This window comes from Ctenopharyngodon idella, chromosome 21 (genome assembly GCF_019924925.1).
Source record: "Ctenopharyngodon idella isolate HZGC_01 chromosome 21, HZGC01, whole genome shotgun sequence".
Classification (NCBI taxonomy): Eukaryota; Metazoa; Chordata; class Actinopteri; order Cypriniformes; family Xenocyprididae; genus Ctenopharyngodon; species Ctenopharyngodon idella.
Window position 1 is genome coordinate 19,323,463 of NC_067240.1, and position 24,893 is coordinate 19,348,355.

The following is a 24,893-nucleotide window of genomic DNA, read 5'->3' on the forward strand; positions in this document are numbered from 1 at the left end:
TTGCTGGTTGTACTTCATTTTATTTATTTAATTATTTTATTTATTAATGATCACTGAAATATAAATCCCCTTTTTTTCACAGCTGCTCTTCATGTTACAACACTCAACCCATAACTTTAAAAATATAAAACTGATTTAAAATTGATGTATATGACAACTATGTATACCAGGGAAATGATGTTTGAAACTATCACAAAGGATTTTGTCCCAGCAAGGCTATAAAAGAAAAAAGTTACACTGAGGGTTTGAAATCTCATTTCGGCACAACATATATAGATCATATAAAAAAAATCACTGAAATCATTCATAAAAAAACAAAAACAAAACAAAAAAACATAAAATGCATGTCTTTTAACAACACAATGATTGTTCCCACAATGAGTGCTTCACAGTCAAAGTAAACGCAAACAGTACAGTAAATCTTCCAGTGGAACCCAGTTATTTATATTATTTTTTCTCTAAAGCGATTGAATGCTGTATGTCAGTTCATGTAATAAACACTTGTTGCTATCATAATAATTTTCTATAGCACAGAGTATGTGTGCAATGTAATAACGATAATGACAAATAGTGTTTTCTAGTACTGAAAATGATACTTCATTTAAAAACAATTCATACTTGGCTTGAACATTCATGCACTTCCAAATCTACACATCACTTCCTTATCCTCTCAACATAACGAAGATCTTTAGTTCCTGCGATTGGTGGCACGTTTCTTAGACATTGTGCAGATTAAAGTATTGCACTTTGGTTTGTCAGAAGTAAACATTTGACTTAGTTGTGATCCTTCAGGCTCAGTTAAGAGCTGAGAGAAGATAGTGTAAGGCACAGTTTAGGGGTTCCCTTCATTTGCACTTGGATGCTGAGGCACTTATGGAGCAAAAGGTATTACGTATCACTATCTTACAAGAATAAAATACCCCCCACCCCCACCCAATGGATCCATTCAGGTTTTGTGGCCTTTAGGGATTTGATCATAATTCATAAATACCCACACTTCTACATTCACACAGTTGCAAACACACATAAACACACACAATGGTAATTGCACTTTGGTGGTCAGTATTCTCCTCTTCTACCTTGATTAGTTCACATTTCCTGTAAGGAGCTACTCCACTGTCACAGATTTGGCCAGGTTCCTTGGGCAGTCCACCTGATGGGAACGAAACAAACAATAATATGTAATAAAAATACACAAAAATTATAATGTATTGATAATTTTCCCATCAATAGTTTAATGTAAATGGTATTGCAAAGTGGCAAATGAATTTAAAAAAATGTTATAATACTATAATAAAATGTCACTAAAAAGAAAATATAATAATAATAATAAAAATAAATACAATATTCTATTTCAAAAGTATTATTTTAATTACAAAAGAACTAGCAAAATGCTTTTTATAGTTAATAGTGATATTTAAATGGTAAGTTTGCTACTTTTCAACTAGCTTTTTATAGATCCGTTTCACATTTTGGGGGTTCTCAGAAGCGGAAGTCATCATAGTTGTGTTAACGTCTATAGCGGTGAATGGGATATGACAGCAAATACAATTTTGTATTTGTATTTGCTCTAATAGCAAGAAAAAAAAAAATCTGCGATAGTGTTTCTGCAGCTTTTTAAAAGAGGGAAAAAATATAGAGGTTGATTACAGCAGTCAGAAGAGAGAAAGATGTCAAATTCGCCATCACTCCCTCATTCATTGTATTAGAAACACCCCTGCAGCAGCGCTAATTTTATTTTTTTTGTCAATTACATTTTGTAAAAATGAAAATATGAAAACTTTACTAGATTTGTGATGTTGATAACTGTGGAAACGATTCATCATAGTCCATGAAAAGGGTCCATTGTTATCGGCACCAAGATATCTACGTTTATTTATCAGCAAAAGTGCATGTGTGTTTTACGTCATCCATCCTTTTGACAGCTCCAGCTGTTTCTGAAAACTACAGATCGTACTTCCTCATTTTTATAGCCCCTTTTATAGCCCCTTTTCGCTGTTTTCACCGATTTAAAGAAAAAAAAAAACTTGTAATAAATGATTAATAGAAATGTAAACGTACATCATATCCTCTGAGAACAGCCAGATGGAAAGACATGAGCTGCAGTGGAATGACACTGAGGATGCCCTGCAGACAGTCCACCGTTTGAGGAAGTTCAATAGTCTTATATGCCATTTTACTGATCTCTGGGTCATCCTGGCAGCATATGATGATGGGGCGGCCCTGAAAGATATTCACAAGATATTAGTCATCATTAAATGTTGGATGATTGGTGATATTTCAGAATCTGTAGACGTACACTACAGTTCAAAAGTTTGGGGTCAGTACGATTCTTTTTTTTTATTGTGTAATTTTTTTATTCAGCAAGGAACTGATCAAAAGTGACAGCAAAGACATTTATAATGTTACAAAAGTCTTTTATTTTGAACTTTCTGTTCATCAAATAATACTGAAAAAATATGTATCATGTTTTCTACAAAAATATTAAGCAGAATATTAAAAACATCAACTGATTTCAACATTATTAATAATTTTTTTCAAGCACCAAATCAGAATATTAGAATGATCATGTGATACTGAAGACTGGAGTAATGATGCTGAAAATTCAGCTTTGCCATCACATTACATTTTTGAAATATATTAAAATAGAAAAAAAAAAAAGTTATTTAAAATTATAATATTTCACAATTTTACTGTTTTTATTGTATTTTTGATCAAATAAATGCAGTCTTAGTGAGCATAAGAGACTTCTTTCAAAAATATGAAAAATCCAATTGGCCGCAAACTTTTGAACAGTAGCATATATCACATTATCACAGAGTCTGATGATTGTTACCTGTCTAGCCGTGATCTGCTGCAAGGCATTGTGGCACTTTTGGTAGCAGGCATCCTTCATAATGATCATGATGACTGGCATATGTTTGTCAATCAACGCCAAAGGGCCGTGCTTCAACTCTCCAGCCATAATGCCCTCTGAGTGCATGTACGTGATCTCTTTGATTTTCTACAGTGCACAAAGAACAAAAAAGTGTGCTTTACTACACCAGATTCTGATTATATGCTTGGTTATAATGCTCTTCTCTGCCTATATATTGCATTGTACTCACCAGTGCCCCCTCTAGGCAGGTGGCATAGTTGTAGCCCCGACCCATGACCAAAAGAGACTTCTGATGGTGGAGCTCATCTGCAAGGCTTTTGATAACGTCATCAACAGCCAGAACCTCCTTGATCAACTCTGAATGGAAGACAATGTCCAAGTTAATATTATCTCAAAGCAATAATGAGCTACTGCAAAAAATATACAGGTCATTATGACAATTACGTAATACACACACACACCTGGCAGTTTTTTGAGGCCGTTGATGATCTCCAGTCTTCTCTTCTGCATTGAGAGCCTGTCTTCACTCATCATAAGGCCAAACATGATCAGAGACACAAACTGACTGGTGTAAGCCTGCAGATGATTGTAACACACTCAATACATAAGCAATGTGTTGTACAAAAACAACAATATAATATAATACTACATATTGTTTATTTATTATTAGTCTAAGATGTTAATTTATTACCTTAGTGCTGGCGACTCCGACCTCAGGCCCAGCATTGATGTGAACTCCACAGTCGGTCTCCCTGCAGATGGAGCTGCCCACAGTGTTGGTGACACCCACAGTCAGTGCCCCGCGCTGCTTACAGTAGCGTAGAGCCATCAGAGTGTCCGCTGTCTCACCTGACCAAAATAATATCATCAATATTATCATGAACTACTATCTTTATCAGCAGCATTGACATGCATGTGTTAGTGTCATCAACATGAAACAGCATTAATAGTATTATACAACATTAAAGGTGCAATATGTGTTAGATACTGGTTGAAAGTCTCCTCATATCCAGATAGCAATCACTATGTTAAATGGTCTAAATGTATTTTTAGAAATATATCATCTGTGGAAGGCGTAGGACCATGTTCATCCAATTATTATATTCGGTCTGAATGAAATCAGTCAGCATGTGTTTTTACTTTCCCTTGCACACCCGTGTTCACGCAGACATCATATGTCATCATGTTTCATGTTATGCAGACAGATACTCAGTCACGAGCACCGCAAACAAACAGCAGCCACCGAACTGTAAAAGAACACGCTTATGCTGCGTTCACGCCATAAATACCGTACTTAAGAGTTGGCAACCCGTGATGTTCTAACTGAAGCTGTTCAGTAAGACTTTCAAGCTCTGTAAGTTGTTTAAGTTAATTATTATTGTAATGTTTTGTGCTTGAAGACATGAGGTAGTTTAACGGCGTCTCTTGTGACGCTTTGTCGAGAGCAGTGTGTGCGCATTCATGTGTTTTGGAGGAGGCGTGGCTTTGGACGGCGATTTGCAGGGAGGGTGGGATCGTAGGGTGACCATATGTGCCATTTTCCCAGGACGCGTCCTGTCCAGGATTTCTAAATTGCCTAAAATGGCTTGAGCCCTTGCCTCTTTAATCGTGAAAGTGGTCATATCGATGTGCCCCCGGAACGCGATTTAGGAACGCGATTTCTACACGGAGGTCTGTGCAAGCCACTGTTCTCATTGACAGTCTTCATGCAATGCATTAAAATGTTGTCGTATTTGCAATGCTTTGACCGTTCTCTGTAGATCCAGCCTTTTCGCAAGCCACGATTGGTTGATTATGTATAATGCATGCTATTGGTCAGATTATTTTTCAGTCATCATTACCTTCCGCAAATATGAAAACAAAAACAAAACTGGGACATTTTATGCAACTTAGAAATCCTGGACAGGACGTGTCCTGGGAAAATGGCACATATGGTCACCCTATGGGATCGTATGCTTTCAATGCTAGCAGGCTAACGTTAGCATTTCCTAGATCTCCTACTGCACCTTTAATATAATATAATATAATATAATATAATATAATATAATATAATATAATAATATATAACTGTAATATACTGTATAACTTTGATAATATTTTACTTTGCTCAATATAATCAATGAGTTTTATTAATGTGCCACAACTACAAGAATATTTTATTGCTCCAAGGATGCTCTTTTAGCAGAGAATTGAGTTCTCAGAAATGTTTGCACTCATATTCAAATATCTGACTTTTGATTGCAGACTTTGAGCAGAGCAAAGTTTGAAACATCCTGAGACCTCTTTCATGGGGGCTTTTTTATTGGGAGAAAAAAGGAGGTAAGATACTTTTCATTTAATCTCATTAGCATCTGGGAGAAACAACTGAGATATCACTTCATGCGCTTATTGTGTAATTCAGTGTCATATCAGTTCAAAGGTCATTATTATCAACCCTTTTTGGAATATAAATCATGAGATTGAGGGTAAAGAGCTGCACTTTACCCGACTGGCTGATGAAAAAACAGACATCATCTCTGAAAACTGGCGTGATGCGGTCTAGGAAATCGCTGGCCAACTCGACCATAACAGGAAGCTCAGTCAACTCCTCAAGGATCTGACGTGTCTGCAGAGAGAATCAGAGATAATGCTGTGATCATGTAAGGGAAAGGAACAGCCAGCTGGTCATTGAAATAATCCTCTTAAGAAGTCCTTCAATATGAAATCGGACAGTTTAATGATCAATATACAGTAAAAAAAATTACTGACATACTTAGGCTACATATACATTTGAAAATGCATCTTTTTCTCAATGTTTTGGCCTTACGTCCACACTGAGTTTGCATTTTGTCCTGTGAAAATTGAGCTTTTTGAAGATGCTCTCCCAAGTGGATTCATTTGAAAATGTCGTTTTCGCATTGTAGTGTGAATTATAAAAGTGCATTTTTACATGTTTAACACATGTTTAATCATGTGACGAATATGGACAACTACTGCCACGTTCTACTTATTAGTACTTGGGAGTTTCCAGTAACAGCTTTACATTACTCATGAGAATACAGATTATTACTATGTTTTATGGCTGTCAATTGATTAAAACTGCATTAACATGAATTATCTTGAACCTGCTGAAATGTTCCTATAAACATATATTCTTTCCAACTGCGCATTCTGAATAATAAATAAATATAACCTGCAGCAGTCCAGTGCTCGTCTTCTCATTAACAGTGCTTTTTCTCTTACTGATCATATTTCATACCTGTTAAGTTTACATTTTTAAATGAATTTGAAAAGGATTGCTTGTGTGCGTTGGTGCTCTTATTCCAGTCTTTTAAAATAGTTGAATTGAATGAATTAATGTGCAGTACATGCCTTAAATAAATTTAATGATGTTAAATATTGAATTAATCTTACACAGTAACGTGCTGACAGCGCTACTACATTGAATATTAATTAAGATTCCTGGCATAAACATGTAAATTACATACAGTGAAATGAATGACAATGAAAAATAACACAGAATAGTGATTTAATACAACTAAACAAAGGTTCCTACTGATCGTATTCATCACGGTCATTAGTTTAAACGAGCACTGATACCCTGTGGTGAAATTATCATGCATGTTTACCAGCCGCTGCTTTTTCAGATCGGCTTGGGTTGGATTAAAACTTCATGTTCCGTTGAGTTTGAAAAATTCTTTACACAGTAATCGTTAGAATATCTCTTCTCCTGTCTCTGAAAATGTCCATATTTTTTAAATCAGTGGCGTATGTCTAGTCTCTCGGTATCATCTCAGTGAGTTTTTATTACATTTTACGCATGTGCAGTAAGATGATTTATGTGCGTTTTACAACGTTTCAGTGTGGATGATCAACTTTTGGAAAAAGCTAGTGTTTTGAAATTAAAGCAGAGAGTCTTGTAATGAAAATGGATAACTATATAGCAAATATACAAAAAACAATCTCATTCTTTCATCATTTTCATCTATGAATGCAATAAAATGTCCTACATTATGCTCCAGACAAAAAATACAAAAACTCACTGCCACTCCAGCATGGTAACTGGTTCCACAGCCAATCATGATCAAACGTCTGCATCTCTTGATCTCCTTCAGATGGTCGGACAGGCCACCAAGAAGAACTGTGCACAAAAATAGACATGCTAACTGATCCAAAACATAAAGAAAACCAGGCTCAAATTCTCTGGTTATAAGATTCTTTGCAACTAAACACATCTGCTGCATTATATGTTAAATAACTATTAGTTAAAGGTGAAATATACAATTTCCTATTCGTAGGCTGATTTCCAGGAAAAGTGTTGTTTGGGGCGGGACTGTTATTATTTTTGCAATTCCATTTGATGACGTTAATAGTGCAGAAACTACACACTTCACCTTTGAGAATGGCTGTAATTCTACTACATCAAATCAGGCAGCACTTTCAGGGATGTGCTACAAGAAGTAGTCTAATTTAATTTGACGTGGATATTCTGGCAAAGTGGAAGGTCATGTTGTACCTATGTTGCTGTCAAAGCAGATTCTGCCTCTCATGGTGTTAAAGACAGATTCAGGCTGCTCAAAGATCTCCTTCTGCATGAAAGCCTTGAAGTTACCTAAAAGTATGAAATGTTGTTAGCACAAAAACAAAATTTGCTGAATTACAAAAGTAAAAAAATTAGGGGTTTTAACACTTGAAATAGTTAACGCTGGGTCATTCTAAACCCTGGGTAAACGGAATCCTGGGTTATTTTGCTTTATTTCTTTCTTCAATTTTAATTTTCTATTATTTACTAATATTTTTTTAAATTAAGTGTTTTTTTTTTTTTTATTTATTAAGTGGTAGGGTGTTTTTAAACATTGTTTCGATGGTGTTAGTGTGATCTGGGACCTTTCATGATCTGCTGGAGCTCCATCTGTAGGGTCTGAATGACACGGACATGGTCTTCCCCTGCTCTACGCTTAACACGGTGCACAGACAACTTCCCCTCCACCACCACGGCGACGTCATCGTCCTCCAGATAAATCACCTTGTTGGTGTGCTCAATGATTGCACTGAGAGAGAAAAATAAAAGTAATCACGGTTTACTTTACTTTTACAGTCACGATCACGTTTGAAATGAGGTTTTGTGGCCACTGGCCATCAGGGTGCATTGCTGAACTGCCATCACCATTTCAGTTACAGTAGCAACTGGTATGACCTGTTTAACTTGGATGTCTGCTGTGTATAGCCTTCTCAATAAGAAGGTTCGTAATGTAAATATTATGTTAATGATAGATTTAGATTTTACAGTGTAATATTTGTATGTATGTTACCTAGCATCAGAAGCAAAGTAAAACTCCACCGCCAATCTTTTGTGGACTGAGTGCAATGCATTGGTGCTGCCTTCTTGGTTCAGTAAGTTTTTCTCCCGTTCATCTTTCCTGGAATCACCTTAAGAAAAATGGAAATAAAATCACACGTATTAACATCTAAAAGTACATTCGGTGAAATATTAACAGAGAATTATTGCTCAAAGCAATAAACAAAGTCAGGTGATTTAATATTATACAATTATTTGACCATTTCGGTTAGCATACAGTTAAAATATTCATTAAAAATAACTTAAACTGAGATTGAAAAATAGATGTTCTTTAAATGTTTAAAATGTTTAAGACAAGAGTGTGTTTTATTCTTCCACTGATGTAATCATCCTTTTATAACATGTCACATGCTCACATAAAAAGATAGTATCTTAGCATTACAGTTATCGCAAACAGATGATGGCGACTGCCATCATAAAATACCGTATTTCAAGTCAGGCTTCAGCTGGATGCCACACGTCTTTCCAATAACTCGGCCTAAAATATGCCAGAGGTCCAAATGACTGCAGTACTGCCTTTTGTCTTTTTTTGAAGCATATACTTTTGTGGCAAAACAATGTGGCCAAAAGTATGTAAGACAAGACCCCCTTAACGGTTTGGTTAGTCTCCTCAATTCCAGTTAAGGCAAATCTCAATGTAGAATGCCATTGTAGAGAACTGTGGGTTTCCGAATTTGTGGCAAGAGTTTAGGTAGGGTCTTTTCTGTTCTAGCATGACAATGAACACATTTGGGATGAATTGGACTGATTCTCAGTGTCTGAATAGGATCCAACAAGAACATGCAGGAGATTTCAGGAGTAAAAATATAAAAACCACATAAAGACGTAAACGAGACCGAACCAAGAACTGAATGAACAGAAGGCTTAAATACACAGACTGAGTAATCAACTTAAAACAGAACAGGTGCGTAAATTAGGAACTATGGAAGCTAATAAGCACAGGGAACTCAGGCAAACCAGAAGAGACAGAAAATAATCAAAACAGACATAGAACTACATGTTACAGAAATATCATTACAATTTAAAATATCTGTTTTCTATTTTAATATATTTAAAATTTTATTTATTGCATGTGATGGCAAAGCTGAATTTTCAGTATCACATGATCCTTCAGAAATCATTCTAATATGCTGATTTGCTGCTCAAGAAACATTTGTTCTTATTATTATCAATGTTGAAAACAGTTGTGCTGCTTAATATTTTTTGTGGGAACCTATTTTTTCAGGATTATTTGATGAATAGAAAGTTCACAAGAACAGCATTTATTTAATATAGAAATATTAGGGCTTTTCACACTGCGTGTAACCCTTACGCATATCTTTGTTCTAAACACTGCTTTCCCGGGTAAAGGAACGTTTCACACTTGTAATGTAGAAGCGGGGTTAGCACCACTTTTTACCCGGGTTTATATAACCCTGCTCCGGAGGGGGGAGGCAGGGGGACTTGAGCCCCTGCCACTTTAATCGCGAAAGTGACCTTTGCGGTTGCATCGCAGTGCCCCCGCGTTCCCATTTCTTCCCCCCTGGAATGTGGAACAATCTCAATATAGATGCAAATAGTTTCGGAATTAAACATTCAACAAGCACATACATTCAGTATGGGCGTGGTGTTTGGGTGTTTGCAAATTTATACCCATATAGTGTAAGACAACAATCTCACTTCCAAGTACCAGAACTGGTTTGGGGAGATGTACAGATGGATAAGAAGAAAGGATGACGTGGACTGAACTTACCAGAGTTATACTGGACGGGGATCTGCTCAGTAGAAAGCTCATACTGACTGCGCACGCCAATGAGCAGCGGGCTTCCTCTCCTGTTTGAAACAAGATGAGAAAGAGGGATACATTTTTGCTATTGACTGCTTATGCAAAGCATACTTTGTGTGTAAAAAAGGACAATGACATTTAATTTCCTTTTACTAAGAAAAAACTCTTTCATTGTTTCTATGGAACAACAGCACACCTGCAGGACTTTGCCCTGGTTTCAATGTACAGTGGCATTGCTCTTCCATTGGCTGAGTGAATGGTGTTAGCGTAGCCCTGCTGTAAACAGGATACCTGTGTTCACTCTTTCTCTATTTCATCATATCCTTGTTTAGGTCCACCCCCTCACCCCTGTTTGAGGAAATATTTCAGACCTGTCCTTTACATGCACCACCTATCTTGCTTGGAGCAGACACAGTCCCTTATGCTGACGTGCCAAATGGGTTCACACTGGAGCGGTTTCTCAGTGCTTGCTTTGTTTGAACTGGTTGGGCAGTTGCATTTCAGTGTACACAACAAGCCAAATGTTCACTATACCATTAATTTTGGATTCTAACTCCACACCGGTTAAAAGTTTTGTCAATGAACCATTAACAAAAACAATGCTCATATTCAAAACACAGTAGTACTGAGCTAATTTAGCTTTGGTGTCATGTGTAGTCAAATGATAATCAAATGAAGGTGAGACAGGAAGAATGAGAATTTGGAAGTGATGTGGATTCTTGGATGGATTCTACACAGAGCAATAAACTTGGAATTTAGAATTTAATTTACATTTTTGTAGTTAGTCTTATTATTTATACACTATTAAGTATTTATTAAAATTAATAATGAATAATACTTCTATTTAGCTTTAATTTATTATTTATTTCGGTTTTAGTTTCAATCATTTTAGTATTTTGAACTTAATTTTTTAAGTTCAATTTAATTTCTTATTTTAATTTTGAACTTATTTTATTTCAGTTAGTTGCCAAAGCAATATTTCTATCATTTTCATTTAAGTTTTTTTTTTTAAGTTTAAGACTTCATCTAATATTTATATTTCAGCTTTATTTCAGGCATCACCTCCAGGCAGCTATTTTGGGCATCCAAGACCATGTTCCATCTACTTGAATGGTGAAATCTTGAAATCTCAAAAACTGCTTGCCACACTCACATTTAAATCAGCAACAAAATCTGCATAAACTTTCCAATAAATGTTCTTTCTTATGCTTGAAAAGCTTAAATATCAGGTTGGTCCAGCCATGTGTAGTCGTAACAGTGCATCTCAGGAGTCAGGACACTGACTCTTTCTACGGCAACCAGAGCTTCTAATGGCAGCTGCAGTAATGCAATGAATGTTCTAACTGGTGATTGGCTCTTGAAGGTGGAACTTATTCACCATATAGAGTGCAACAGTGCCCGCCCACTTTTTCAGCTGTGCTGGTTCCGTAAATATTTTTTCCATTAATTTCTTCCATAGGGGTTTAAAAAAAAGTTATGCCATCTTATGCCAAAGTTATGCCCTATAAGCCATGAACCAAGCCAATCAGCTATGAGGTGAATAATAACATTACAAAAGTTGATTTGAAGCAAAAAAGTATTTGAAAATCAGACAAAAATACAAAGGTACAAGACTGTGCATTTAATGGCTTTAGTGAGGGAAAGAACTACAATCCCATGAAGCACTGCGAACAGCATTATTAAATTATGCTGAAAAAAATTGAGAATTTGGGGCTGCTCGATTATGGGAAAATTCACAATCACAATTATTCTGGTCAATATTGAAATAATGGTTATTTAACACGATTATTGTTGGGTGATATATGATCAAAGACTTATTTCATGATATGAGTAACTTTAAATGTCAGTGAAATTTCACAATTATCGATACTTCAGCAAAAACTAAAGTATTGGTGGTATTCAGATAAGTAATGGTGCTTTATGTAACGTTATCTAGTGTACGTGATGAATCCCGCTTGACATTTGTGCTGGCTACTGTATACAGGCCACCAGGGCACCACACAGACTTTATCAAAGAATTAGCTGATTTTCTATCAGAGTTAGTACTGGCTGCAGATAAAGTCCTTATTGTTGATGATTTTAATATCCATGTAGATAATGATAAAGACGCATTGGGATTGGCATTTACAGACATTTTAAACTCTACTGGAGTTGGACAACACGTGTCAGGACCCACTCATTGTCGTAATCATACTTTAGATCTAATATTGTCACATGGAATCGAATCGATTCTGCAGCAGAGCAATGACATCTCAGATCATTATCTAGCCTCATGTAAACTTCATTTAGCCAAGGCTGCAAATCCGACTCCCGGTTACAAATATGGATAACGGAATGCATAGCTGATATAAAAAATTGGATGACTAGACATTTCCTGAGAGATTCTAATTATTGGACCAAAAACCTCTGCACGTAATAACCTAGAATACTGTCTAACACTTGATGGATGTTCTGTCAAGTCTTCGTCGTCAGTTAGGAACCTGGGTGTACTCTTTGATACCAATCTTTCATTTGAAAGCCACATTTCTAGCATCTGTAAAACTGCATTCTTCCATCTTAAAAATATATCTAAATTACAACATATGCTCTCAATGACAAATGCAGAACAGTTAGTTCATGCGTTCATAACCTCAAGGCTAGATTACTGTAATGCCTTACTGGGTGGTTGCCCTGCCCGCCTAATAAGCAAACTCCAGCTGGCACAAAACACAGCAGCTAGAGTCAGCACTGCATTGGCTCCCTATTAAACATCGCATAAATTTTTAAATCTTGCTAATTACTTACAAATTACTAAATGGTTTAGCTCCCCAGTACTTGAGCGAGCTCTTAACACATCATAGTCCTTCACGTCTATTGCGATCTCAAAATTCTGGCCAGTTGATAATGCCTAGAATATCAAAATCAACTGCAGGCGGTAGATCCTTTTCCTTTTTAGCTCCTAAACTTTGGAACAGTCTTCCTATTGTTCGGGAAGCAGACACACTCCGTCAGTTTAAATCTAGACTAAAAACACATCTCTTTAACCCGGAATACACATGACACATTATCTACTTCTATAATTCATATCAATTCAAATCAATAATTCAATAATTCAAATATAATTCAAATGTAAATTGTTAGGCTGCATAAATTAGGTCAGCCGGAACTGGGAACACTTTTCATAACACCTGATGTACTCGCTACATCGTAAGAAGAATGGCGTCTACGCTAATATTAGTCTCTCTCTGTTTATTCCGAGGTTAATCGTAGTCTGCCAGATCCAGGCTGTATCCAGTTGAGATGAAGCCTAGACACGACGACAATGCAGACCTGAAATGTCAACTAAACTATCCCCTGCGAAGGCCTCCTTCCCTTTCCTTTTCCTATGTATAGATAAAACGTTATCAAAATGATTCCAGTTCACATGGATCCACGGGACCGACTAATAATTTTGTATTATGCGAGCCAGACAAGTCATTTGGCAATGTCACTTTGTAAAAAAGACTAAGCATCTCTGCACATACACATTCAAACACGCATACCTATAGACTAAACACGTAAATGAACGGCAAGAACGCATTACAAGTCTTTTGTTTTCAGTTAAAAAGGTGTCATTTAAGCGGCCCCTAAGTTAATAATTAATGATTTTTACAACGGAAGTGATTCAATAAAAACCTTACTTTAGCTCGATAATAACTTTTTCCTAGAGCTCCTGTAAAGCCAAAATAATCTCTGTCCATTTATTTTCCTATTATCACTGTGAAGCTGCTTTGAAACAATCTGTATTATAAAAAGCGCTATATAAACGAAGATGACTTGAATTGACTAATGACTGCAGCAGATTTATTAGGCTGCTGTCACTTTAAGAGCTGCACAGATCCAATATACTGTTACACACACATTTTCGTTTTCAACTGTTTACATTCATTTAAGACACAACCGACTGTGTTTACAAGGATACTTACCAAAACGGCATTTCAACATATTTGTGCGTAGGCTATTTGACCGTTTAGCCACGAATCCGAAGCCCACAGTATACTTTGCTTATACAGTTCAGCTCCGTCTCGGAGCGCACACACAGAAAACTGCTTAGGGAACAGTGTGCCAGCTTAATGAGCTTTTAATAACACTGTTTAATATCAAGCACATCCCGCAGTTTAGCAACAGTAGACTGCATTTTACAACACTCACTTATTCGGCTGATTTGGATGTGTTATGTATTTATTTTATTATTTTTTTTAAGTTTATTGCAAAATATGCATATACATTGAAATATTGAATTATTTTGAGCGCATAGAGAGTTGATTACGTCATTCGTAGTGTTCCATGGGAGTGGGTGGGATCTTTTGGCACGTTTTGATGGTTTTGACTCTGATTGGTGGAATGTAGTTTTCACAAAGAATTCCGCCGTTAAACACGATTATTTTAAAACTAAGTTGAAATGATGTGAGCTGACGGTTTCAACAGAAGCAAATACTATCAGTTAACAACCTTGTAGCTCACAATAAGGCTGTCTTTAAAGCTTTATAAGTTATTGTCAAAAATCAATTTCCCTATGGAGAAAATGAATGGAGTTTTTATTTCTGGAACCCGACTGTTGCAATCTGTTCGCGTTGTACTTTCTCCCATTAGTAATATGAGTGCACTTGATATATCTAAAGTCTAAAGATGGTTGCTAAGGGGCCTCAAGAAGGTATCAGTGTGTCCATGAAAAATGTGAAAAAGACTGTACAAATGTTTTTTTAGGGCTATAAAAGTTAAAATGTGTTTTTTTTAGTCCACACAATAAAAATCAATGGGGTCAGTGTTGTTTTTCAAACTAGAACTTCTAGTGCGCACACAGGTTTGATTGACGTCAGTTCGGATCATTTGGATGATGTGAACGCTTTCTTCCTGAGAAGGGAGTGCACCCGCAAACCGTACTTGAGTCCACATTAAAGTCCACATTTTTTGTGTTCTCACTCACTTTCCTGACAAGCGCAACTGATGCACTGAAAGCAGAGAGAATATATATCTTATTTATGTTCGCCTTCAGCAGAAACGGACTTCGGTTTTCTTTAGAACATTTGCAGTACATTCGCAGCAGATTGAAAAAAAAAGGTTCAAAAACCAAAATATAAAAGTGCTATGCATTTTGTCGCATCCTCCTGCATCACCGTTACCAGCCAAGCTTTGATGATGCGGTTCGGACCCAAATAATACAATGTGAACACAATCCAGTGGGGGCAATCAAACTCGGGTTCAGACTAGGCAATTGAACCAAGTGTGAAAGCACCATTAGAACCATTGACTTTCATTTATTTTAAGAAGTGGGTCTCTCATCATATTTGGGGGTCCTTGGCATTAAAGAGTTTGAAAAGTCCTTGGCAAACACCACTCACAAATATTCCAAGCAACATCCCCCCTCTAAAGTTCCATGAATAACCTTTCCAAAAAGTCTCTTACTTGTAGATGGTGCAAAAACAACAACAGCATTTTAGTGTCTACGGAGAAACCCACATTGATGGGTCTTGCAACATGGCTTGTCTTAAAATGTTCCCTTCACAGCAGGACAGAATTGACCAAAACCAACAACGCATTCGTTCACAATCAGCGCTGGGCAGATGGGAATAATTAACTTTGGTCTTGGCCTCATTTGACTCAAAATTATATATACAGGGTCAGAGTACCAACCAAGCGTGGTGAAATAACCCTTAATAAACACCTTTGTTATATCCCTGATTCCTGGACAGCCACAGCTTTTTAAGGATCCTAGTTCCTTGTCTTTAAATGTGCAAACTGTAAGTGAACATCATAAATCTTATCTGGCGACAGCAAATTGTAAACTTCTGGCTCCTGTTCACTGGCACGAAGAGAAATAATGGGAAGGAGTTCATCTCAGAAGATGGAAAGAGCAAGAAAGGAATGAGGAAATCTGAGTGTGTTACAATTCAGAGAAACCATAGCTCTTGCTGACCTGGTGGCAACGGCCTCTCCTGGGAAATGTATGCTTTTGAAAACCAGAGCAAATGCCCCTTCCTGAGGGAAGACAGAGAAAAAACAGTGAATGAGACAAATGTTCATTGGTGAGGCACAGGAACAGCTATGATACAGATCTAAATGGAAACATCGTCGTTCTGTTGAACGGGCAAAGGTAGGTTCTCGCGTTTCGTCGTCAGCCCACCTCTGTAGCGCAGCTGAGGATCAGGCCTGGAGCGGAGGCCCAGTGAGGTGGAGGGGCACGGGGGAGCTGAGAGGAACAGAGCCCCACAGTGAGGGTTGAACTAAGGGGAATAGGGGCCCTCTCTGTGTGCTGAGGGAACTTATTTGCCCCTACCTCTTCAATGAGCCTCTCCTGACTCACTGCCCAAAGGAAAGCACACACACACAGACTCCAGTCCACAAATTTATAACACACTGACACACAACTCACATTTTATGTCTACGTGCTTCAACACATGCAGCCTTTACTAAATTGCTCTATATACACAGTTTGTTCCCACAAGACACATTTTATTACACACACATACAGAATAGCTGTATATAACATTTATATAACTAAATATAAGTTTGAGGTCAGTGCAATTTTTTATGTTTGTGAAAGTCTCTCAACTTCTTTAAAAAACAAAAAATGTTCACTGCATTTAATCAAAAATAAAGTAAAAATAGTAATATTCTGAAATATTATTTCACAAAAAATTTTTTCATACGTTTTTTACATTTTAACATTTTCATGACAATTAAACACATCAGTAATACAGCAAAAAGACATTTTTAAAATTATAGGCAGTAGAAAAATGCAGTCCTGATGTATAAATATATGTAATATTTTAATTTAACAATAATTTAAATCATATATAATTATTTAGCATTTTGCAATAATGAGAATTTTGGGAAAACTGTCATTAACTGTCATGTAATATTAAATAATATAACATAAATAATATTACAATGCACAAATCTTAAAAATATGCCTCATTTACTTTCTATAGCACATTATTACTTATTTCCTGCTAGTGATTTTGCTGTAAAGCCTTTTTTTATTTTTTATCAGGAATCTTTGTTGTAAGTGTCCATGTCTTTGTGAAGTTAAATGCACAAAGCGCCTAAGCCTGTTTTCAAGTAGTCTCCGAATAAGACTTGTTTCTCTTTTCTCGTCCCTTTCAAAGCAGGTCAGTTAATGTCCTTTAGGTGAAGAGGTTGCTTAGAAACTTGCAGCCGCCCCTTAAGCAAGACGTCAATGTTATCATCTTTTTATCTCTCAGCCTTCCATCACTAAGATGGCTGCCAAAGCTGTTTAGATAGAGAGTAATCAAAATTTTGTGTAATCAATTTACAGAAGATGCCATAAAACAGGCAGAGTACCATAGATATGGTAAAAACGGGGAATGTCACACAGTCGTTATGCTGATAGGAAGGTAGGGTGTTTTATAAACCAATGATAAAGACTAGATTCCTGTCAGGAATATCTCAAAGAGCACCTCCCTCGCTCATAGAGCTGAACTTCCCAGCAGTGAATATTATGGCCATGAGAGTTGTCCAAAGGTACTGACTCATAAATGACTCATAAAACAAGGTCTGGCTGTCCACATTTGACAATCTAGGTAATATTAGCCACTTAGAGACGAGGAAGAGCTGTTCGATTATGTGCTGATAAATATTACTATTGGTTATATAACTGACAGTGAAGACCAAACTTTGACTGCGTGATCAATTGTTGAAGATGAAGATACTTACAAAGAAAAAAAAAAAAAAAACATTAAAATAGTCCTTATTTATGCCTTACTTGATGTATCAGTGAGAATATGACTACAAATATCATGGTGAAAATCATGTAACTACCCCTTAAACAGAGCAGAACTTCTGAACTTCTTTTCTTTGTTTTTAAGAGGGCTGAAAATGAGCAAGAACTGGCCTTTAACTTTCACAATCTGAGAATGGGGTTCCCAGAGGCATGAGTAAGACCACCCCCTCACCTCAAACACACACACACACACACACACACACACACACACACACACACACACACGTACACACTCGTGATGCTTACCAGCTGCTGAATGACGCGCTCCACTAGGGTGGAGAAGGACACATAATCGTTCTCGCGGTTGTCATAGAGATACTTGATCAACTTAGGGATGACCTCTGTGTCTGTGTCCGACTCAAACTCATAGCCTTTGGAAACCTATCAATGGGTTGGGATGGAAAAGCCATGGTTACAGACACAAGCAGCGGCAAAACAAAACATGTTTTTCTTTTGTGAAATAGGGGCAGAATGAAGGAATCAGGGATGAATGAATGTGAAAGGGAGAGAGAAAGAGAGAGAGATAAATACTAAACTTAAATTGGTTTTAAACACTTCCTCATTGCTTGTTTTATGGGATACTGTGTAATGAACTACTGTGAGATTGTACTAACAATAAATGACGTGATGTGTACCACTAAAATGAGAAAGACACAATCTGTAAAACAAATTCATTTGAAAAGATAAAATGACAATTATGTCATGAACAATCACATATTTTCTACACTTTGTCCTATTATGCATCTTGCCTTAAGGTCCACACCTAATAAGTGATTATCACAAAAGTTATGATGTAAGAAGACCAGGCATGCAGCATTTTCTCTTTATGTCTCAACTATGCACATGCTCTGTACTCTGTGTGGTCACATTTATCGCTGTTATGCAAATTTCGTAAGCAGAATCCAGTCATTTCAAACGGAATCTGCGCGATTAGGAAGATTTCCCCACACAGAATTTTCAACAGCTGGTCATGGGAATTCGCTGAGTTGACCAAAAGAAAGCTGCTTGGTTTGAGAGTGACTTCTGTGTGAGTGAAACACCATTGACAATAAATCAAGGAAATTTCATGAAATTCTGCAGAAATGTGACGCACCTTTAAAATCATTATGAAATCAAAACATTTTCCTGGGCTTAAAGGATTAGTTCACTTCAGAATTAAAATTTCTTGATAATTTACTCACCCCCCATGTCATCCAAGATGTTCATGTCTTTGTTTCTTCAGTTGAAAAGAAATTAAGGTTTTTGAGGAAAACATTCCAGGATTTTTCTCCATATAGTGGACTTCACCGGGGTACAACGTGTTGAATGTCCAAATTGCAGTTTCAATGCAGCTTCAAAGGGCTCTAAACGATCCCAGACGAGGAATAAGAGACTTGTCTAGCGAAACGATCGGTCATTTTGTAAAAAAAAAAAAATAAATAAAAATGTATATACTTTTTAACCACAAATGCTCGTCTTGCACTGCTCTGCGCCACACATTATGTAATCATGTTGGAAAGGTCATGCGTCACATACCGCGGTAGGGTGAAAAACTCATCTCATTTTCTCCTCCAACTTCAAAATCATCCGGCATCGTTGTTTTACCTTTTTTTTTGTAAAGGCCGTTTGACTTAGTTTTTGCATATTCGCTTTGTAGACACTGGATTGGTATTTCCGCCTATGACAAGTGTGACCTTTCCAACGTGATTATGTAATGCGTGGCGCATAGCAGAACAGTGCAAGATGAGTATTTGTGGACGAGTAAAAAGTAAGATGAGTAAAAAGTATATATATATATTTTTTTTTTTCCTGAAAATGACAGATCGTTTTGCTAGATAAGACCCTTATTCCTCGGCTGGGATCATGTAGAACCCTTTGAAGCTGCACTGAAACTGTAATTTGGACCTTCAACCCGGTGAACCCCACTGAAGTCCACTATATGGAGAAAAATCCTGGAATGTTTTCCTCAAAAACCTTAATTTCTTTTCGAGTGAAGAAAGAAAGACATAAACATCTTGGATGACATGGGGGTGAGTAAATTATCAGGATATTTTAATTCTGAAATGAACATCTTTTAATTTGAACGTTTCATCTGTGCATGTTATTTCAAAAGAAAAATATTCATAATCTTTCATTAAAATGTATTAGCTTTCTCTGAAACGACTTTACTTTTCCACTGATGTCAAGTATAGGCTGTGTGGGTTACTAGATCTTTTGACATTCTTTAAGCAAACTGGTTCTATTCTTTTCTGGTAGGTAGTGCCTCCTTTTTACATTCAAAATGATCCCCGCCCTGCACTTCTTCTCATTAAAGTTGAATGGATTTCACAGCAATGGCTCCAGTAAAGAGGTCTTTAAAAAATACTGCTCACCAGGTACTTTTTCAGCTCCTTGTAATTTGTGATAATGCCGTTGTGGATGACAACAAACTCTGGAGAGAAATGTAAAAAGAAGGATGAATAAATTAAAGAGAACTTGGGTTAAAATACATAAGGAAACAAATTATACAGGGCTTTCCAATCCTGTTTGCCACCTTCCAAGCTGATAATCCTGAAAACCTTGATTAGCTGGTTCATATGGAGCCCTGCACATGACATGCAAGAAAAAAAATTAATTGTGCGCACGATTTACTAATTCCTTCCCTAGATTTACTAAATCATGCCCACGATTTACTAAAACGTGCGCATGATTTACTATTTCGTTCCCTCGATTTATAAATCATGCGCATGATTTATAAATCGAGGGAACAAAATAGTAAATCGTGCCCATGTTTTAGTAAATCGAGGGAACGAAATAGTAAATCGTGCGCACGTTTTAGTGAATCGAGGGAATGAATTAGTAAATCGTGCGCACGATTTAGCATACTGTTTTTTTTCCTGCATGTCATGTCCGGGGCTCCGTAGGTTCAGGTGTGTTTCATTGTAAAATAATGTAGCAAATTGGAGCAAAAATCTTGCTGGAATGCACTTAATTAAACATATTTGGCAAAATTACAAAGGCCTCTGAGTTAAAGCATGTTATGCACTTTTGTAAGCGTACTAATGTAACAACAGTAAGTAGGGCCACATTCCTCTTTATGACCTTCTCACTTACAAAATGTGCCATCTGTCAGATTCAACAATCAAAATAGTTGATAAACAACAATGGCTGTCACTTTCACAAGTCATTCATGAATGTTTCTATTTCAAAGTGACTTGAAGAATGGCTGTTTGACAAACTGTTCATGATCTGTGTGTGGTGTAGTAATTTTATATAGGTACTATTGTTCATAACAATTTGTCATCATTGAATGCACAATACTGGTCAAAAGTTTAGATACACCCATGTTTTTCTCATGATCTTAAAGACCTACAGGTTTATACTTTAATGCTACACAACAGTGTAATTGTCTACCAGTTTGTAGTTTAACAATTTACTTAAAATGTAAATATAAATTGTGTCTATGCAAGAATTTGCTTTTTTTTCATTGATGAATTGGACTAAAAAGTAAAGAAAAAGCATCCAACATGCTCAGCATACATGTGAACTCATTCAATAATATTGGGAAAGCATCCCAGGATGCACCTAATGAAGTTGGTTGAGAGAATGTCCAGTGTTCAGTACTTAAGGTAAAAGGTATAAAATAAAAAAAAAGTTTTGATTTGTTTAACAATTTTCGGAGAGAGAGAGAGAGAGAGAGAGAGAGAGAGAGAGGTAGCTCTAGTTTTGATGACTTTAATATTAATAAAATTTAACTTTAAATCAAGACGAATAATTACCCTTCACACAAGTTAAGAATTTAAAAAGTTTTAAAATTTTTAAAATAAAAGTTATAACATAAAATTCATCAGAAATATTTTGGAATACACTATTTCTAAGTCACAAATCGAATGTAGGTAACCTTGTGACAATGATCATCTGCACTGCTTTGTACAGATGTTCTTGCGTCCATCTAACTTAAGATGCTCTTTGGATCATTCTCAAATCAAACTGGATAACATGCTCATCAGGTAAAATATAAAAGGAACAAAAAAAACTTCTTTTTAGTGTCCTTAATGAATTACAGGAGAAAGCTGACCCAGAATCAGTAGCACAGCAAACTGTGTGGCGAGAGGAACCTCCTGCTGTCTTGTTTCAACCCCCTACTTAGGTGTTTATTTTCTGAGGTGGACTTTCACATCTGAACCATCATTCACAGTATTACAGCTTTCACTAGCCTTTCATTTACAAACAAAACCTAATGGCTTTTAAGCCTGTTTCGGCTGCCAAGTCCTGTCTTTTCTGGATAAAGAGCACATAAACTGACAGCAACCACAGATGGTTTACTAATGACCGGATATAAACCAGATGACCATCACGAGGTCAGTTAATTTGTGTTGTCTGCCATCTCGCTCGATGTCTTACCATTGTTCTTGTCGGATCGTTGAGGGTGGCTGTTGAGAGAACTGGGCTCTCCATGCGTGGCCCAGCGAGTGTGTGCAATGCCAAAGTGTGTGTCTAGTTCCGCCTCAAGATCGATGGAGTTGTTCTCTGATGATACAAACAAGAAAAAAAAAAAAGAAAAAAAAAATTGAGAAAATTAATCATTATAGATGCACTTTAAAGAGAAAAGATAAGAAGACTGACAATAAAGTGGGTTAACTTACTGTAGATCTCTTCATCAAGAGCTTTCACCTTCCCTGTCTTCTTATAGAGGCTGATATTAGCTGTGTGATCTTTTCCTGGGCCATCTACTGCAACACCTGACCAAAAATTAAAATAAATAAACACAATACGCAATTTCCATCAAAGAACAACATAATTTATGGTCACTACCTCTCTTTGTCTCTGTTTTAAAGACTTGATAAAAACAGAATGAGTGCATAAGATGAGAAAGAAGGGCCTGAGCATATAAAAAACAAAAACAAGATTAACTGTACAATAATCCCCTTCACACAAATATCAACTGACTGCTTCAGCTAAAAGAACTGACACTCCAGGCCCTCTGCACTGCCAAAATACAAGAAACGAGGCCACTGTTCTTGTGCCGTATCTGTTACCTGCGGAACACACTGACATTACCCTCGCAGAGGTGGGAGTGGCAGTCTTACCTGCAGAGTCATAACCCCTGTACTCCAGTCTTTGAAGTCCCTTTATGAGAGTCTGAATGATATCCCTCCTTGTCCGTGGCACTCTGTAATTCAGGTAGGCGAAAATTCCTGCCAAATACAAGGTAGCAAGGCTTAGAGACCTTATGACATTAACAGAGTGGAGGATTAACTAAAAGATGCTTGTTGGCAGATAGACAAATAGAAACGAAAGAAACAAAGATAGATAGATAGATAGATAGACAGATAGATAGATAGATAATTTGTAACATTTAACATATATTACCCTTATACATCAAACAATACACTACAGTTAAATTATAAATACTTTACATGTGATTTATTATATCGGTGTCAGCACATCAAAATGACAGTATTGGCACTTCTTTAAAGCACGACAAAAAATTAAAACATCAAAATGTACTTTAGTAAAGTAAAACTTTAAATTTGACATTATTACAAAGTGCATCACTGTACTTTAAGAAACATAGTCTTAAAAAAAAAAAAAAAAAGTAAAAATGTACTCTCTTTAAGTATGTCTAAGCTGCCTTTTATTTAATTAATTTTATATTATCTGCAAGTAGCCTACAGTTTCTTTTTAAATATACTTATTATTTTTAATAATGGTAGACAAAGTGATAAAGTTCATTTAACACATTTGCCACGTCGAGCTGAAAGTGGTAGATCCTGATAGTATATTTAATCACGTGTCTTAAAACAGAGTTTGTGCTGCTACATATACACACTTATTGTGCGTCACATGCATATCGAAACCAAAAAAAAAAACAGGCAATATATTTAGCCATTGTAGGTGCGTTCGACCGTAGCGCTTTTGATATCCTGAAATGCTATCTAGGTAGGCAGTTTAGTAGGTTTTGAATCACCACCGCTGTCGCACTCCAAACCGGATCTGTCTCTGTCACATTATCTGTCAGCTCCAGTGAATGATGACAAGACCAACCAAATATTTACATTGAAAGATGACGCTGGCATTCGACTATTCACGTTCACACAGTGCTACTAATAATTTAATAGAGACAATAACTACATGAAAACTAAGAGTATGAGAAGACATGTATCTTATCAAAGCGATTCATATACACAATTCCTATTCCTGTATAATGATAAAAAGCTGAACTTACCGCACATCGTTCAAGTGTATTCTTTCAAGCTGAAGGTAGTTTTGAGGTTCTGGTGGTGCAGCGGAGCGGAGCAGAGCAAGTCGCAATATGATCCAAAGACTTCGAGGAAGAATTACTTACAGCCGCCACGACTTATAACTTAGAACCTGCTCCACCTCTGGTTCCCAAGGCAACGTCAGCCCCGCCCACCGCTGGCTGACTGACAGGACTGAGTGTTTAATTCTTGCTTGATACTAAGGATTGCTGTTTTTGATCATGTTTTTGTTTGTAAACCTAGTTTTTCATATATTTATTACAGACTATTACAGACTGTGTGCTGTGCCACGTATAGAAAATGTGTTTATCCAAATTATGCCTTTAAAATGGAGGAACAAAGCAAAGATTTAAAGGGGTCATGAACTGCATTTTTTTATAATGTTCTCTGAGGTCCACTTATAATGTTTTCAAGATTTTTTCACATAAAAAAACATTGTAGCTTAGAAGAAATAAGCTATTTTCTATCCTGTTTTTGACCCTCTCTTTCAACACTCAGTTTTGATGGGCGTGCCACAGACTTGGGAGTAAACGCCCACTGCTATGATTGGGTAACATTAAAATAAAACATATTAAACCTATTAAAATCATTTTCAATGTCCCCACCATTACAAGTGTGGAAACTTGATGATGAAAATATCTTGTTATATAATTGAAACATTTGTCAACAGTGTGAAACTTTCATGTGTATTAAATATGCTTTATAAGTCTTAGTTGTGGCAAATAAACTTTAAGTACTTGGAGTTACCACAGTTATAATTGACAAAGGATGATTTGCAGTGTTTCATGTAGAATTATGAATGAATGTACCATTGTTTGTCACATTTCTTAAAAACTATTCATAGTTCAACCTTTTTAATAAAATGAAAAACGTACACATTGTCATTTGCAGTGTCCTGTTTTAAATAAAATAAAATGTGTTGTAATGTC

At 36.5% G+C, this 24,893-nt stretch overlaps 1 protein-coding gene across 1 annotated transcript; it reads right to left on the reverse strand.

The window, feature by feature from the left end:
• On the reverse strand, nucleotides 1-24,504 carry gfpt2 (glutamine-fructose-6-phosphate transaminase 2). Its single transcript, XM_051876653.1, has 19 exons — nucleotides 23,931-24,504; nucleotides 22,792-22,899; nucleotides 22,348-22,443; nucleotides 22,106-22,231; nucleotides 20,095-20,153; nucleotides 17,990-18,124; nucleotides 15,917-15,978; nucleotides 9,949-10,028; nucleotides 8,170-8,287; nucleotides 7,745-7,908; nucleotides 7,374-7,469; nucleotides 6,901-6,998; nucleotides 5,363-5,483; nucleotides 3,570-3,727; nucleotides 3,340-3,454; nucleotides 3,108-3,235; nucleotides 2,837-3,004; nucleotides 2,062-2,223; nucleotides 1-1,153 (listed from the first exon to the last, which is right to left on the reverse strand). Exons 1-19 carry the CDS (start codon nucleotides 23,935-23,937, stop codon nucleotides 1,109-1,111), a joined length of 2,046 nt encoding a protein of 681 aa, XP_051732613.1. The 5' UTR covers nucleotides 23,938-24,504; the 3' UTR covers nucleotides 1-1,108.
• Nucleotides 24,505-24,893: the final 389 nt, after the last annotated feature.